Below are 18,025 nucleotides of genomic sequence, written 5' to 3'. Positions count from 1 at the left end.
GGACCGGGATGATTGTTCGTGGACGCTCCAGTTTGTATTAACCATTCGGGTCGTACTTCCCCACTTCAACACTTTCCTTGCTGAGATAATGTCATCACTTCTTTTTTTCCTGCAGGAGGATACCATGGAGGTGGAAGAGTTCTTGAAAGAGGCCGCAGTAATGAAAGAGATCAAGCACCCCAATTTAGTACAGTTACTCGGTGAGTGTGTGGAGCTCTGGAGAGAGGGCCTTTTAATTAGACCCTCTGGGGTGATACAGGTGCTGTTAGAGAAGAGGTGGGTGGCTCACTGCATTGAGGTTTCTGATTTGTACGTCTGTCCCCCACCAGCATCCAGCCCTTGGTAAAAGGAGGCCTGTGTGGGAGGGAGGTGTGTGTGTGTGTGTGTGTGTGTCCGTCCGTGTGCCCACGCGAGCGAGGGAGAATGTTATTACTTTAAATTGATACCCAAAAGCAGTCAAATGCAAATCGCCATCTGAAACCTAAGAATTTCAAGAGTTCCTTCACGGAGGTGATTCTGTACGTAGACATATCCAATTGCGGGGAGGGGGCGGGTGGGCGGCGGGCCTTAAACTAACAGTGATTTAGTTTGTCTGATGTGGCCCGGCCTTTGCTTATGAACTCAGTGGCAGCCTCTTCAATGAGTTGAAGTTCATTGGCTTGAGAGGAAGGAAAGAGCGGGGCCACGTCCCTCCCACATGAACATAATCTCAACCCACAAGTGCGTGGAACCATCTTAGAACTTGGGCCCAGGACGCAGGGGCAGAGTCCGAATCCGTTTCGGAAGCCTTGTTCTTCAGGGCTCGTCTTTTGCGATATGTGTTCAGTCGGGAGCAGGGCAGCACACTGAAGCCTTGTCTTGTTGGCAGGGGTCTGCACCCGGGAGCCCCCGTTCTACATAATCACTGAGTTCATGACCTATGGGAACCTGCTGGATTACCTGAGGGAGTGTAATCGGCAGGAGGTGGACGCCGTGGTGCTGCTGTACATGGCCACTCAGATCTCGTCGGCCATGGAGTACCTGGAGAAGAAGAACTTCATCCACAGGTAGGAGCCCGGCGAAGCTGCCCCCCACGGGTCTGTGGGGCGCGCGTGGGGCGCGGGCATCCTTCGACGGAGAGCCCCAACCTGCGAGGTCTTCTGGCTCAACCTCTCACTTCAGTGCTGGCAGCTCATCGGACCTTGGAGCAAAGGCAACCGCCAGGTTCCTGACGCCGCCGGCTTCGGGTGTGCATCCGGGACTAAATTCAGCCCGGCCTGGCTCCTGGACCGCCAGAGCGCTTACTCCCCTGCCTGAGAAGTATTGAATATTTCACTTCGGAAGCATTTTGGGCTAAGAGGAATATTGAATGAAGTTTATCAAAGGCGCCCCTTGTAATCATCACGGCTCCCTCTGGAGTAGAGCACTCATTGCTCCTCCAGGGCCGGGGTTCATCAGTTATGACCTCTTCCTGGGAGCCGTCGGCATTGCTTTTTACACAAGCGCTCAGTAACAGCCGTGCGTGGGTTTTGTTTCTGTGCTGCGTGTTTTTCCTTCTCTTCATTATCATTTCATTCTCCACTTAACTTGCTGTCATCTGGTTCAGGGATGTTTCCACGATTGTCAGAATTGTGTATACGTCATTCTGAATTAAGCGTCTTTGCTGCTTTAAAGCCTGGAGTGTTTTGACCTTCAAGTGTGCCACAATTATCCTGGTCTTCGCGTTCTTTGCTGGTGGAAATGGCTTCCTAGCAAAGTGACGGCCTGTGCAGGACAGAGCCTGATGGGCTTTGCCGGAGTCTTTTACACAAGACGTTCTCCCCGCCACCATGGGGACCTTTCCTACCCAATTAACTCAAGTATGAAACCTGTACATGACACTTCATAGTGAGGAGTAAGAGTAGCATGTGTGAAATGCTGGCGGTTCCTTGTAAGACGGATTTTCTCTGCTCCATGAGAGCCTGCTTCAGATGCTCCTGTCACTCAAGAAAGTGAACCCTCTGAGGCTGCAGATTGAGATTTCTTGACTCCTGGTTTGCCTTGCATGGCTAGGTTCGTTCTCTCTTCATTCAAGCAAACTTCAAGTGCTTTACCAAAATCCTATTAGGCACAACTCTCCTGTATTTCCTTCCCCTCTGATCGCTGATGACCAGGCTATCTTACGCAGCCGTCGCCTTAAGCTGGTGCGTCTTCTCATCCCTCATTCCAGTTTGCCTTGCGATTTCATGGTTAATGTCCGTGAACCAAAGATTAGCCTCCTACTTCCCAGGGAGAATCAGGAGGCGAGAGGAAGCTGATTACACAGGAGAGAGTTTATAGGACGCATTTGGATAAGCATCAGGAAGAAACAGGACAGTGGGAAATACATTTGGGTAAAGGATGTCGTGGGCTTTTTTAAAATTTTGTCCTATCAAGTCTGAATAGGACACGCGAGGCTCAGTCTGATGTAAGTTTCTCGAGATCGAGGCCTGGCCTACGCGTTTGTGCCCCGTGCCTGGCACAGAGCAGTAATAACTGAACAGACGCTTAAATGACACTTCTCCAGGCGTCGGTCAAAGTGCTTTACCTATTAATTCACTACCACTCACAACCACCCTAAGAAGTAAGCGCCGTCATTATCGTCTTCATTTTATGGCTGGCGTAACTGAATCCGAGGGTGATTAACTTGCTCCAGGTCACGGGGCCAGGGAGCCTGCTCCCTGTGCCACCCTCTACGCGTGGGAGCGTGGTGGGTGCTGAGGGACGGGCGCTGCTCCCCAGGGGTCCCGGACTCCATTTTCCCGTTGTCGGTATTGCACCTTTATAGACGACGGTGGTGGACTTGTGAAGCTGGAAAGCTAGCCGGGAACTCTCACAGATTAACTTTTTCCTTTCCCAGAGATCTTGCTGCCCGAAACTGCCTGGTAGGGGAAAACCACTTGGTGAAGGTGGCTGATTTCGGCCTGAGCAGGCTAATGACAGGGGACACCTACACAGCCCACGCCGGGGCCAAGTTCCCGATCAAGTGGACGGCACCCGAAAGCCTGGCCTACAACAAGTTCTCCATCAAGTCGGATGTCTGGGGTAAGGGCTGCTGCTCTGGTTTTGTCCTCGCCCGTGCGGAGTGGGGCTGTTTCCCTGTTTTTCTTTCTCTCCTTGCTTTTTCACTTCCTCTTTCTTGCTCTTTCATTTCTTTTTCACTACTTAATTCTCTTTCTTCTTTTTCTTTTTAAAATCTTTTCTCCCCTGTTTTCTGTCCAAAATGAAGTAAAAGTGAGCTTTTTTCTTCCAAAATAATTCAGATTAACTGTTTTTCCCCACTCACCATCTTTATGTCTTCACTCTTAGTTTGCTGCCTAGGTTTGCAGGGGCAGCCGGCCCACCCTGCAGGCACCCAGAGTCTTCCTCTGTGGAGAGAATGCTGTATAGTTTGGTTTGGGATTCAAATAGAATATTACCCTCTGAAGCCTCTGAAGTGTGACAGTATTTTATTTTTACTTTTTTGAAAAGAACTTTTTATTATGCCAATTGTAAGCATACACTAAAGAAGACAGAGTTGCCTAATGCCCCCCAGGCACCCATCACCCAGCTTTGCCGTCATCACCTCATGGTGCCTCTCATCCTGTACACCTGCCCACCCCCCCGACTCTTGCTATTTCAAAGCAGATCCCAGACAGCATAATAGCTTGTCCATGAATATTTCATAGAAGTCTCTTAAAGATGACTTTTTTATTTGTATAACCACAAGTTGAGATTAATTTCTGAATATTATCAAATATCTAGTCAGTGTTCAAATTTCCAATGAAATCATAAAAGTCATGCTTTTTTTTCTTTTTTTTTTTTTTTTAAACAATATGTTTGAATTGGGTTGGAAATACGAATCTCACAGTGCTGTTAGTTGACAGTGGCCCTTAGGTCTCCTCTAATGTGTAAATTCCTTCTTTATCCCTCTGCGTCCCTTGCTAGTTATTTGTTGAAGAAATCCCGTCATTTGTCCTTTAAAGTCTCCCACACTCTGGATTCTGCTCACTGTACCCCTGTGGTGAGAGTTATCATGTTCTTCAGTCTTCACTCTCCCTAGATAATGGGTATTTGGATCGAGACAGCTTGATCACATTCGAGTTTGACTTGTTTTTCTTTTAGTAAGAGTACTTCATAGGAAGGGGTGTACATTTTCATCAGTAGGCTCATAATTCTTGATTTTCTCTGTTTGTCTAGATCCGCTGATTTATTAGGGGTTGCCAAATGATAATTCTCTAATTCTCATTCCTTATGCATTTATTAGTTCAATACTTCTATAAGAAACTTCTTCTCCTCTACTGTTTGGTTATAGTAGAAGTACAGTTCATACAGGAAAGATAGGATAAATGTTTGCTTCCTTGCCATTATTTACCGGTTTCCATGATAACAAATTGGTTTCTTAATACCCTCCAATGGTGACCAGGTTTTTGTTGTTTTTCTTTTGTGATATTATTATAAGCTCTTGGATTTAAATATATTTGAGTATATTATTGATTAATCCACTGCAGTTATTTTTTTAATTGATACTCAGATTGTCTCATCTTTGGCCAGTGGGGACTTCAAATTGTTCCTGGTCCTTTTGACAAAACCCTGTACTCTTCTATAGCATCTCTGCTATCTGGAATGATAAAATATTCCAGGTTCATTCTCTGCCCCAGACCTGAATCACCTGTTTCTCCAAGGAGTTCTGGTTCCTTAATGGGACCTGGAATTTCAACGATTCTGTAAGATTTTAATGAAATTTTTGGAGTTGGAAGGGCCCTTAGAGATAATCTCATGTACCCAGAAAGGAGAGGTGGCCTGTCTTAGGCACATGGCTAGTTGCTCACAGAGCCATGAGTAGTAACGGCCTCCTCAATTCCAGTCCTAGGTTCCTTCCACCACATCTCCCAACAAGATGGCTAGGCTACCTAAAAGACCCTGGAGGGGCTGATCAACCCAGGCCCCTTCTCTCCTTCTGTTTTAGTCGGTGGGAGTGAGTAAACGGAAAGCTTCATTCTGTCCTGTTCTATCCGGGGCTGTTGGTAATTAAGAGCCGGGTAAAATGTCAGTGTCTGACCTGCTTCTGAGGATGTAACTTCTGATGTCTGCTGCACAGTTAACCAGTTTTAAATGCAGTGTAGTTAAATCTTACACATCTTGAACGATCCTGCTCTTTCTTTTTTCTTTTAGCATTTGGAGTGTTGCTTTGGGAAATTGCTACCTACGGCATGTCACCTTACCCAGGAATTGACTTGTCCCAGGTGTATGAACTCCTAGAGAAAGACTATCGCATGGAGCGCCCGGAAGGCTGCCCAGAGAAGGTCTACGAACTCATGCGAGCATGTGAGCCTTCCCCTGCCAGTTCTAGAAGTCTCTGTGGGCACTTTACATATACCCAGGGCAGGAGGATATATGTAAAGTAAAAAAATCGAAGTATTCCATTTCCTCTCTTCATTCCCTTTCTTCGGAAGCAACTAACGTAACAGTTTGCTACCTATTTTTTTTTTCACTTTTTTCAGTATGCCTTTATTTACCCATAGTATTTTATGTGTGAGTGTTTTTTTGTTTGTTTTTAATGCAAAAATGAGATTGATAGATACCAAACCTGGGTTTCTTAATAAATACAAATTTCTGGTATAGTAGGTAAATATTCCAGGTGACTTTTATCCACTCTTTTTTTATATATATGTATAAAAATGTATTCCCTCAACTTTTTTTTTTTTTTTTTGCACTTAGCAGTGTAACAGGTGTGTCTTTCCGTGTCCGTAATTCAGAGCTTGTGCTCTTTCTCTCTCTCGCTCTCTCCCGCTTTCTCGCCTCGTGTCTTTCTTTATATAGCTGCCTGGCATCTATTACATGATTTATTCATTCATCCAGTCCTCTTCTGATGAACATTTGTTTGTTTTTCGCCATTATAAACAAGACAGGAACCAGCACCCCCATACGTACATACACACCTCTGTGCGTTATGCTAGTACTTATAGAAGTTGAACTGTTGGTTCAGAGAGCCATGTGCATTTTAAGTTTTGACAGATTTTCTCAAATTGTTTTCCCAAAAAGTTTATATGAATTTATATTCTCACCAGAAACATGTGAGAGGGACCCTACGTCCTCACCTACACTGGGGCTTGTCAGTCAGTCCTTAATCCTCATTTTAATCTTGTTTTAATTAGCACGTCTTTACTGATGAGGAATTCGGGCTTCGATAAGCATGAAGTAAGGGTGAGCTGGGAAGCAGGCTACTTGCTTGAGTAATTTTCTGCATTTGCTGGAGGCAGGTTGGGAAGAATATATTTGTAAATGTAGCTGTTGACGTCGGCGTGTCTCTGGGATTTTATAATCCATATTCCTGCCCGTATCTAAAGTCTTCCCAAATTCTCAATGTCTGCAACAGGGCACAGTGACATTCGTCACTTTAACTTGTCACAGCAAAAGACGGTTAGCAGGATTGGAATGCTACTTTAATTTCCAGGCTTTTCCTTGAGAACTTCTCGTCCCCTGCTTGTTAGCAAGGCCTCATGGGTAGTCTGACTTGGGTCTCATCTGTCCAGGTTGGCAGTGGAATCCCTCTGACCGGCCCTCCTTCGCTGAAATCCACCAAGCCTTTGAAACAATGTTCCAGGAATCCAGCATATCAGATGGTAAAGTGCTGGTCCTTGGGGTGCCTGCAGTGGGGAGGGGGGTTGGGATGGGAGGGACGGCCGTGTGGGACCCAGCCCAGTCCTTCAGTCCACTTCCTGTTAGAGTGCATGGGCCAGCAGCTTACCTGAGACCAGAAAGCTGGGCGGGGGGTGGCCCTCTGTCTCTTGCAGCCAGGGTTCTGAAAACTACTCAAGTACTATTTCCTCAGGATGTGTATCTCTTTTCTGTAACTGCGTGTAGATGACTACTCTTGTCTTAAAAAGAAAAAGAAAACCAACATACCAAAATGACGTCGTTACTGATGACTGCTGGTTTTGTTGTTGATTTTTTTGGTGGTTCTTAGAAGTGGAAAAGGAATTGGGGAAGAAAGGCATGCGAGGGGTTGCAGGTACTCTGCTGCAGGCCCCAGAGCTGCCCACCAAGACGAGAACCTCCAGGAGAGCTGCTGAACACAAAGACGCCCCCGACGTGCCCGAGACGCCCCACTCCAAGGGCCCAGGAGAGACCGGTACGTCCTCACCACCCGCACCCGCCTGAGGCCTGGGGGAGTCGACCCTCAGAGCCAGTGCAGGCAGATGGGAAGCAGTGAGTGGAAACTGCACAGAAAGACAGGCAGACCCCGTGTTAGTGGTCCAGCTTCGAAGAGAGGAAGGTTCTCCTTTTCCTACAGCAACCCCCTGCCCCGTCATTTAGGAGCCATTGGCTTAGGCAGTGGTGCTTATGAAACCTACTAAGAACAAACCCACCTTTTCACGTATTATGCACAGCATCTGTGGTTGCTCTCGCGGCAGATACAGCAATAATAAAATATCGAACCAAACGAAGAGCAGCTCGTTGTGAAAGCACTGATACGAAAAACTCACTGGCACTGACGGGGCCGGGAGACACCTGCGGAGAGCTGAGCCGGTGTCCCCTCGAGGCCTCTGAGAAGAATCTGTTTCTGGTGCTGTTCCCTAGACCAGCGAGGGCAGTGGGAGTGGTGAAAAAGGGCTCTCGAGAAGTTATCAGGAGTAACATTAGCAAACACTGATCCAGTGCTTCCTATGGGCCAGGCTTGACTCTAAGCGAGACTGTTCTGATTTAGCAGTTCCCCCAACAAAAAAAAAAAAAAAAAGAAAGAAAAAGAAAAAATACAGATGTCTGGGTTCTACAGCAGACCAACTGAATGGAGGTGTCTGAGGTGGGCCCGGCATCTGGGTGATGCTGTGATGGACCACACGCTGGGTGAATGGGAAGGGACAGGACAAAGCCAGAATCTGTAGACCCCATGATTCCCAATTTTTTTCATCATGTACCCATATTAATTTTAAAAAGTTGAGGGTGGGAGGGAGGGAGACACAAGAGGGAAGAGAGATGGGGACATATGTATATGTATAACTGATTCACTTTGTTATAAAGCAGAAACACATCATTGTAAAGCAATTATACTCCAATAAAGATGTGGAAAAAAAAAAAAAGTTGAGTGTGCAGGTCTTCTACATAGGTATGTGTATGTACTACTGCACAGACATGTATATTATAAAATATAGCAAAAATATACCCTTGAAAGGTTTACATAAGAAATGAATCTAAATCAGAGTGCGTTCTTGGCACGCCCTTGGACCGTCTTGCTCACCCCGCTTTGACAGCATGTAAGTTATCCAGAATCTGGCCCCTGCGTCCTTCTCTTAGTGGTCCTGATTTCAGGTCCTGGAACAGTGTGGGGAGGAGAGGCTGCTATGAAAACTTACGGCTTATTAAAAGCCCACCGATAAGCAGTCGTGTTCATTTATGCCCATCAGTATTCATCTGAGGGGTATTTTGATACGTAATCTCGTGGTGAGCCAAGAGTGTCAGTTAGCTGTTCAGCCCGGAAGTAGAGCTGTGCATAATTCATTAGAATTTCACTTTCTTCACCTTCTTCCGCTGGATGAAGGTTTGGGGAGGTCCTTGGCTTCCCCTGATTCAGAAGCCCTGTGTGCCGCCTGGTGTTCTCACAAAGGTCCCCGCTACCTCAGCTTTGAGTTACAGGGCGCTGACGGCACCCGTGCTCGCAGCTGCCCTCGGAGGGGGAGTTCTGTCATTCACTCGCGGGGAGCTTGGCAACAGCAGAAAGATTTCTTAGGAGCTATTATTCATATTTAAAGAATGCCCATTTAAAAATTTTAAAAGGTCACCCATCTTGTTTCCCAGGCATAATGGCCCATTGTCACTGCACCCTGTGGTATGTGGCCCCTTCCCTCCTGACCATCCTCGTGGGAGCCTCAAGTGGCTGACTGGTCTGAGAGGCGCAGGTTCTGACCCTGTGCTTGGCCTTGTCATGCTTTTTCCTCTCCAGATAGTGGTGTTGAGGGGACTCTGCTACTTTAAAGGAAACCAGCAAAGAGATGAGGGGACTGTGGGTGTCCCCGCTTTTTGCTGTGCTGTCTTCAAGGAGAGAGACCTAAGCTTTTCCTAAGAATAATACCAACAACAGTGACAACAGTTGCTGAGAAATTTCGTGCCAAGAGCTGTGATTGCTCCACGTTCGTTATCGCGTTACATTCTCACAGCAGCGCTGTGGATAGGTTTCATGTCCTCCGTGTTATAGGTGAGAAAGCCAAGGATGAGCAGGGAGAACTAACTCGCCCAGGTGGCTGGCAGTGGGACCGCGTGCAGGCCCATCAGAGCCCAGTGCCCAGACCCGTGGCTGCTCTGTAGGAAGAGGCCGGCCGCTCCGGGCAGGTTCCCCGCTCACTCGGTCGCCTTTGGCCTGGAGTCATTAAACTCTTCCCCATGTGTTTCAGATCCTCTGGACCACGAGCCTGCTGTGTCTCCACTGCTCCCTCGAAAAGAACGAGGTCCTCAGGATGGCGGCCTAAACGAAGATGAGCGCCTTCTCCCCAAAGACAAGAAGACCAACTTGTTCAGTGCCTTGATCAAGAAGAAGAAGAAAACAGCCCCAACCCCTCCCAAACGCAGCAGCTCCTTCCGGGAGATGGACGGCCAGCCAGAGCGCAAGGGGGCCCCTGAGGAAGAAGGCCGAGACATCAGCAACGGGGCGCTGGCGCTCGCACCCGCGGACGCAGCCGAGCCAGCCAAGTCCCTAAAGCCCAGCAGCGGGGCTGGCGTCCCCAATGGAGCCTTACGGGAGTCAGGGGGTACAGGCTTCCGGTCTCCCCACCTGTGGAAAAAGTCCAGCACGCTGACCAGCAGCCGCTTAGCAGCCAGCGAGGAGGAGAGCGGCGGCAGCTCCAGCAAGCGCTTCCTGCGGTCCTGCTCCGCCTCCTGCGTGCCCCACGGGGCCAAGGACACCGAGTGGCGGTCGGTCACGCTGCCTCGGGATCTGCAGTCCACGGGAAGACAGTTTGACTCGTCCACGTTTGGAGGGCACAAGAGTGAGAAGCCAGCTCTGCCCCGGAAGCGGGCAAGTGAGAACAGGTCTGACCAGGTGACCAGAGGCACAGGCACTCCCCCACCCAGGCTGGTGAAGAAGACCGAGGAAGCAGCCGACGAGGTCTTCAAAGACGCGGCCGAGTCCAGCCCGGGCTCCAGCCCTCCCAGCCTGACCCCAAAACTCCTCCGCAGGCAGGTTGTGGTCGCGCCTTCCTCTAGCCTTCCCCACAAGGACGAGGCTGGGAAGTCCAGTGCCTTGGGGACGCCTGCTGAGCCGGTGCCCCCCACCAGCAGGGCAGGGCCAGGTGCTTCTGGAGGGGCCAGCAAGGCCCCTGCCGAGGAGTCCAGAGTGAGGAGGCACAAGCCCTCCTCCGAGTCCCCAGGGAGAGACAAGGGGAAATTGTCCAAGCTCAAACCCGCCCCGCCGCCCCCTCCTCCAGTCTCCGTTGGGAAAGCCGGGAAGTCCTCCCAGAGCCCGAGCCAGGAAGCAGCCGGGGAGACAGGTGCCAGTGGGAAAGCAAAAGCCATGGCTCTGGTTGTGGATGCTGTGAACAGTGACGCTGCCAAACCCAGCCAGCTGGGAGAGGGCGTCAAAAAGCCCGCGCTCCCGTCCATGCCGAAGCCACAGTCGTCCGCCAAGCCAGCGGGGACCCCAACCAGCCCAGCCCCTGCTCCCTCCGCGTTGCCGTCAGCATCCTCTGCCCTGGCAGGGGACCAGCCGTCCTCCACTGCCTTCATCCCTCTCATATCGACCCGCGTGTCTCTTCGGAAAACCCGCCAGCCTCCGGAGCGGATTGCCAGTGGTGCCATCACCAAGGGCATGGTCCTGGACGGCACCGAGGCCCTGTGCCTGGCCATCTCCAAGAACTCTGAGCAGATGGCCAGCCACAGCGCCGTGCTGGAAGCCGGCAAAAACCTCTACACGTTCTGTGTGAGCTACGTGGACTCCATCCAGCAGATGAGGAACAAATTCGCCTTCCGCGAGGCCATCAACAAACTGGAGAATAATCTTCGGGAGCTTCAGATCTGCCCTGCGACAGCAGGGAGTGGCCCGGCGGCCACTCAGGACTTCAGCAAACTCCTCAGCTCCGTGAAGGAGATCAGTGACATCGTACAGAGGTAGCAGAAGCCGGGCGTCAGGAGCCTGCAGCGCGTGAGGGCTCCCCCGTGCCCGTGACGGTGGCTGAGAGAGGACCAGCGAGCTGGGACCTTGGCCCAGGAGCTCTGCGCCGGGCAGGGCTGAGGCCGCCGTGGAGTGCAGCCCTACTACCTATGTCATGGCCCCGCTGTTCTCCTGCACTTGCCTTCTCCTCAGCCCGGGCTCCCTGAGCCATCTGTCCGAGTCCTATCTGTGGAGTTCCCTGCTCTGTGGACTGCACGCCAGCCTCTTTCCCACATCGTGCTTCAGAACTGAGCTCTTGGGGGCAGGTGGGAAGGCAGATGAGCGCTTCCTTTTCATCTGTCTTTCTGGGGGACCTCCCCTGGCTATGCCTTCGCCTCCATTTCACCCCCAGAACGAGTACCCTGCGTGGGAGCTGTGTCACCAAGGCCTTGGGAACCGTCACCTCCACTCGCCCTGTGCAGAGAGGTTGTGCACTCATCTTCCTCGTGCCTCCTGTGCTGAAGACACGTTTCCAGAACTGCATCTTGGGAAGTGCTGCCAGCTGGCCACCCTGCCCTCCACTGCTGCCGCGGGCTGGTGCCCTCACCATTTCCTCACGTGAAGGACAGCTCTTGATTTGGGGGGTAAAACAGGGTGCTAAAACCAACCAGCCTCCGGGTCCCGGGACAGGTGGGGAAGCCGAGGAGGCGCGTGATGTGGGGGAGGCTCCTTGTCACCCGCTGTCTCCGTGTCCTTAAGAGCCCAGTTCCCGGCTCTCTTGTGACGTGCACTGCTAATCCTGGATAGAAAGCTTGAGTCTTAAGGGTAGCAGGGTCGCTGGTCAGCATACGGGGGCTCCAGAGGCGGGAGGGGTGGCGGTGGGTGAGCAGCTGCTGCCGAGATAGCCCAGGGCTGGGCCGGTCTGCGGTGAGCGCAGGATTACCTTCCTTCCGAATTTCCAGGTGCCCTGAAAAGGCGCTTGGTCTCGCTTTCCGATTGATCTCTTTCCGCTCTGTTGTCCTCCTCTAAGGCACAGCTGATGCTTGCAGGGCTCTTTCCCTGGTGACGAGCCGGTCTTCAGCTTTCTGGAGTTCCTGAAGCCTTTCAGAACTCGGCCCTCAGCACAGCTGCCTCCGAGACGGAAGGAGCTGCCGTCGGGCGCCGGTGCACACGAAGGAGGGAAGGGACTGCGGCACCAAAGCCCAGCCAGCCTTGGCCGCACCCTGACGGGCACACGTCTTATTTAATTACCGCGAGCAACACTTAATGTTTCGGTTGGGCTCATCAGGGATGAAGAAAATCACAAACAAGTGAACCCCCAGGAAGGGTCTCAGAGAGCAGCGTAATCACCCCCAGGCTGTCCAGGACTAGGCTCGTAGGGCAGGAGCCCAGCGTCCTTGACCTTGACCTAGAGCGGCTGCTGAAGAGCAGGCTGACGGGCACCTGTCTGGGCCTCACCACGCTCGGGAGCGCCCCCTGGAGAAGCCAGGAGGAAACCACCTTCCGCTCCCCAGGCCTCCTAGGGCCCATGACCCGCACAGGCCCGATTTTTACGCTCGTCACCTAAATTTGTATTTTATTTCTCTGGTAGAGATGGTGTCCTCTGAGTCGTTTTATGCTGTTTTCACAGCACGTCACCTCTTTGCCCCCCAGACTGCTGTGCTACACAGACCGAGGGAGGTGCCAGAACACCGCCAGTGGCCTTGCAGACAAAGCAAAACAAAGCCCACCCAGGTTCCCTCCACTGCCTGTTTCTGTGAGGTACTGGTCTCTTCTTGTTCACATGATGTGCCACTATATTTTGCATTTATACTTTGGTATTACACTCTTTTTATAGACTTGCTCTTTTATAAATGATGTGTAAATAGTTTTCCACCGTCCTCCCTTCCGGAATGCCTATGGTGTCTTTTTTTTTTTTTTTTTTTCAGTCCAATACATTTTGTTTCTGTATGTGACTCTGTTTTTTGAATCCACGTCTCTCCTCCGTAGTATTTTTTAAATAAATGTTTACAACACTAGCACGTGGGCAGGTTGCTTTGGTCTGCAATTCCTCCCTGTTGTTCAGAGCCGTGGCGTGCATGTGGGCAGGGAAGGACTCAAGCTTTCCTGAAGGGGCCGGGGGCTCCGTGTTGGGTCTTACAGAATAGAACGATCCCGCATCGGCCGTTTCACAAGCCTGTCCTCATCTCAGGCCCTTCCTGTGCCCACCTACCTGCCAGCAGCCTGGCTCTTGGCGGCGGCCCTGAGAGTGGGCCGTGCCACCTGTCAGGCCGTCACGGTGTCATTGGAATGGGGGAAGGAGGTCACGTCCCGGATTTCTCTCTGGCCTGAAAGGGTTAATCCCTCCCCAAGTGCCTTCTTTCTCTTTACATTTGAACTCACTTTCAGCCACTGTCATCAGTCCCCAAAGCACCCCTCGCTTGTGTTTGACGCCCCGGACATCTTATTTCTTTGTGTGGCCGAGGAAGAGCAGGGTGTGCCGGCCCGGGCCAGGCTGTGACCTCTCCCAAGGGGACTGTGGAGCAGGGTGCTGACGAGTCCTCGTCTCGGTCTGCATTTAACGCCAGCTGGCAGCTTGGAAAGTGGAAGTCGGGGGGAGTGAGTAGCACCCTCTGATAATGATACTTATTAAGCCAGCAGCCTTGTCAGAGGATACAGATCCTGTCCACCAAAGCACATTGAAGAGCGCGGTTCAGGGAAGCCTCTTCCCCGGAGACCTCGGCAGCGGCCCGTGCTGCACATCAGGCAGCGCGCTCGAGCCAGAGCTGCAGACGGCCCCCGGGACCCATTTCTTCCCTCGTCTCACAGAGGCAGGACCCGGACCCAGGCCGCAGAGTCTGAGAGTGGCTGAACCATCACTTGACACCAGACCTCCTGAGTCCAGGGCTTTTCCACGGGCAGCGCGCTCTTCCCTTGAGTGACAGCTCGCAATCTGAAAGAGGGCGTAGAGCGATTATGTTGACAGCCACACTGACGTGGGCCTGTCACGGGATCCTCACAGCAGCCTCTTAGGCAGGGTGCGTCGTCCCGTTTCCCCATGCCCTATGACTGGAGTTTACTTGTCCAACCATAGCTCACACGTGGTGAGGCCGGGACGCAGCCTCGTATACACGCTAGCCACCTTGGCGGCTGTTCCGGTGTGAAATAAGGGTCTTAGAAGACTCTTCTCCAAAGTGAGAATCTTCCATGAATGTCACCCGAGCCCAAGAAACTTACTTGGGTCTAGCCATTCTAGGACAGTGGTCCTTAACCTTTGTTGGGTCACAGAAACCCTTGAGGACCAAATGAGGACTGCGGATTTAGCCCCAGGAAGACGTACCCATGTGCACACACAACGGTGTTCAGAGAGTTCTGAGTCCTGCCCTCAAGGTCCGGAACCAAGGAGTGAGGACCCGAGGGCCAAGCCCACCGAAGGCGGGCAGCTGCTGTTGATAGCGCTACCACAAAATACAAGCCTCGAGTGTCAAAGTTTTAAAAACAAAACAAACACTTGCTCTTTCTGACTGCCGAACGTAAAATAGATAGCTATTGGGAAGCAGCCTCATAGCACAGGGAGATCAGCTCGGTGCTCTGTGACCACCTAGAGGGGTGGGATAGGGAGGGTGGGAGGGAGGCTCAAGAGGGAGGAGGTATGGGGATATATGTGTATGTATAGCTGATTGACTTTGTTATACAGCAGAAACTAACACACCATTGTAAAGCAATTACACTCCAATAAAGATGTTAAAATATATATATACATAACAAAAAAAAAAAAACCCAAACACTGAAGAACCCCAAACGGAAAACAACCCAAGGTCATCAAGAGCAGGAAGGATAGGTACGTGCGGGGTGTTCACTCTGTGGAATGTCGGGGAGCAGTGGGGTGGGACAGACTTGCCCCACTCCATGCTATGTTATGCCGGTGGCCGCCAGGCGACACGGTGATGCGTCAGCTCCCATGTACTTCAACGGGCATGTAGTCTGGTGTAGAAGTCGGGGGGTGGGTGATCGGGGTGCGGGAGGAGGCTCATGCCTGGTCGGGGCACAAGGGAGCTCTGGGGGCAGGTGGTGTCCTCTTGCTTAGTATGGGTGGTGCTGGCTAATGGGTGTGTCACAAGGTGAAAATTCATCAGACTACACTTAGAATTGGGGCACGTTCTGGATGTCTGTTATATTGCGATGAAAGTTTTCTTAGAATTACAGCTCACACGTGCGTGCTTTTAGCTATTACAGACGCGCTCTGCATTACTACGTGAAACACCCACACCCTTTTTTTTTTTTTAAATGAGGGAGGTTCTGTCACTGTCTTCATTTAGTGGGTGAGAAAGCTGGCTTCAGAGATGTGAAGCAGCTTGCCTGAGGTCACATAGCACGTGCCAGCTTACATCTTCTGTGCCAGACGAATTTGTTGATGGTCCAGAGGGCCACAGCATGACTAGCAGAGACCTGGGCTCCAGGGCCAGGCTCCTCCCTTCATCGTGGAAGAGAAGAAGTCAGAATTACAGCTAGCCCAGCTTTTTGGGTGTCGGGGATATTTTATAGACAGGGTTCCCCAGCTGAGTGCTCTAGGGGATTGATTTCTAAATGTCCTCTTGGTACAGAAGACATCAGGTGGGATAAGAGTGCCCAACCACAGTATCCCCTGTCCGTGTCTGCCCTCCTCCTCGGACGCCCAGCATCTTGGGCGGGGCCCCAGCTCCCTGCCTGGAGGGTGAAAGCCCCTTGCCTGGGTCGGGGTCTCCAGTGGTGTGTGTCGTGCAGCATCTTGGGCACCAGCGCCAAGTTAGGACGAGGTGGCTCCTTGTTTACTATGGCAGTGCCCTGATGCCTTGCTGGCCACACAAATCTCTTTTTTTCTTAGACATTTTTCTTAACATTTCAAACATACAAGAAAATATAGACAAATATTCCCCATCCGTTTTAATAGCTAAATACCTTGAGATCTACACGCCAAGATGAAGCCTTTTTTGTGTCTTGAATGTATAAAATGGGCGAATGCAAACAGCTCTCAGGTGCCTGGGCTGGAGGAGAGACCACTGCCATGCCAGGTGGAGTGGGCCTGGCGGCCCAGGGGAGCTTAATCTCCCCGCTTCCAAAATAAGTGTTTTCCGAAGAGCCTCACCTTCGCTAATCTGGGGAGTAAACTTCCCCACCAAGAAGAGAGCGAGGGTGTGGGGTGGCACGAGAGGCCCCCAAACCTTGACAGAGCCAGTGGGTTCGAGAGGGCTGGGGGGTAAAGAGGAAATTTAGCCAAATGTAGTGGGAGTGGATCTAACAGATCAATGCCCTCAGCAGTTTGATTGCTCTGATTTCCAGGGTTATTGAGTTCAAATACACAAGCAACTGGAAAGAACAGCTTTGTTGTTGATTTTTGTTCAATGATGAAAGCCTAATGACAGGATATCCTCTGCTTTGAAGGCTCTCCCCCTCCCCGCTTTATCTCAGATTTCTCCATCAAGGTTAATCTAATCCTACTAAATTAAAAACCAGCCAGTGTATACCCAGAGTGGGTGTAAACACATGCAGGAGTGTCTCCACCTTGGTGACCTCCGAGTTCTCACAATTAGTGACTACAGGGGCGGCTCCTTTTGTCCTAAGAGTACAAGTTGGCGAGAGAACGTCAACCAGGTGACCTTGCCACGGGGCGTCCCTCTGCCCTTGGCCTCTGGTCTGTTCTGTTTCACCTGGTCTTTCGTGAGCACGTTCCCTGGCTTCCTTGTGTGTATAAATGAGCTAAGGGATGGGGTAATCCAGGCTGCTGCCCCCGCACCGCCCTTAACAGAGTGGAAATGAGCACATGCTTGGGTGAGAGCCTGGGCTGGGATTGTACTTCCTTCATCCGGCCACCCTGTATTGTACAGTCTCAGCACCAGGGCTGTCCTTTATGGACACACTGGGGCTCGTTTTCTTGAGATCTGCCTTCCGTGGCTTGAGGGCTGAGTGTTTGCCTCTTTCACCAACAGACAAAGACCCACCCCTGTCAGTCTGTCACGTTAGCAGGAGGCATCCTGGATCATCCCTTCCTCGACAGTGGCAAAGGGCAAAGAGTATGTTGTGCCTCCCTGACTCAGTGTCACCGTCTGGCCCCTGTCACAGCGGCCCTGAGCCCCAGGACACGTATACCGAGGCATCGGGGGGAGCAGGGAGGAGCCCCAGGAGAAGGCAGCTCGCCTCAGCATAAGGTAACGTTCTGACTCCTGTGTTCCCGTCCCATCTCTCCAGCCCATTTCTGCTCCCCAGTCAGCCCGCCTCTTTTGTGGCTCGGATCCGTCACCCCTTAATGAAGTGGCTTTCTGGCTGTCGAGGACTGAGAGCTGCTACTGGGGAATATAAGTCTCTAATAGAATGGAAAACACTGTGAAATGCTCCAAGGTGCCAAGCTGGGCCCTGCCCAGTGTGGGTCTAAAAGGCTAATAAAAATCTACCAATTAATTGTGACAGCTCAATGGAAAATTATTCAGTTGTGAACAGGGGCAAGCAATAGCTCAGAAGGAGGAGGGGGGATGTTGCCATGGGAACATCAATACAGGTTCTCATCTCAGCGGTTGAAGCCAGCCTAGGAGTGAGCAGCACCAGACTGCTGTATGTGACTCGGGATGGGATGCAGGACGCACCAAAGCAGCGTTTGAAAGAGATGCTCTGCCTCACGCCCGGGCTGCAGCCACTCCAGGCCCAGCGCCGGCTTCCCTCGGGGCAGAGAAGTTGTTTTCAGAATGCTCCCTGCTTTGAGAAAACCAGGGAGAGAGCAATCTAGTGGGAGAGGAAAATGCACTTTGTGTGTGTCTCCCTACACCTTTGACCCTGGGTATTTTACCAACTGCCAATTAAGGGGGTGCTGGGAGGGGTGTGTGGGTACATGCAACACGATTTCCATCTCCCCAAAGTTAAGGCACTTGCAGCTCAGGAAAGTGAAGTTCCTGGGGCACAGAGGACCTGTAGCCAAGAGTCAGGCGGGCTTTCCGTTACAGTTTTGCAGTTGTTACA

General features: G+C 51.4%; 1 protein-coding gene across 2 annotated transcripts in view; it reads left to right on the top strand.

Annotated features, from left to right (window-relative positions):
* The window catches only part of ABL1 (ABL proto-oncogene 1, non-receptor tyrosine kinase), a 130,304-nt gene extending 116,639 nt beyond the window's left edge, over positions 1 to 13,665 (top strand). For both annotated transcript variants that reach the window (XM_061199755.1, XM_061199756.1), the window contains exons 5-11: positions 116 to 200; positions 869 to 1,046; positions 2,858 to 3,042; positions 5,152 to 5,304; positions 6,513 to 6,602; positions 6,947 to 7,111; positions 9,369 to 13,665. In XM_061199755.1, the coding sequence (XP_061055738.1) occupies positions 116 to 200; positions 869 to 1,046; positions 2,858 to 3,042; positions 5,152 to 5,304; positions 6,513 to 6,602; positions 6,947 to 7,111; positions 9,369 to 11,080 (2,568 nt within the window). In that variant the 3' untranslated portion in view covers positions 11,081 to 13,665. The remainder of the gene's footprint in view (positions 1 to 115; positions 201 to 868; positions 1,047 to 2,857; positions 3,043 to 5,151; positions 5,305 to 6,512; positions 6,603 to 6,946; positions 7,112 to 9,368) is intronic.
* The last annotated feature ends 4,360 nt before the right edge of the window (positions 13,666 to 18,025 follow it).

The sequence above is a fragment of the Eubalaena glacialis genome, chromosome 9 (genome assembly GCF_028564815.1).
Source record: "Eubalaena glacialis isolate mEubGla1 chromosome 9, mEubGla1.1.hap2.+ XY, whole genome shotgun sequence".
NCBI lineage: Eukaryota > Metazoa > Chordata > Mammalia > Artiodactyla > Balaenidae > Eubalaena > Eubalaena glacialis.
This window is presented reverse-complemented; position numbering and strand designations above follow the sequence as displayed.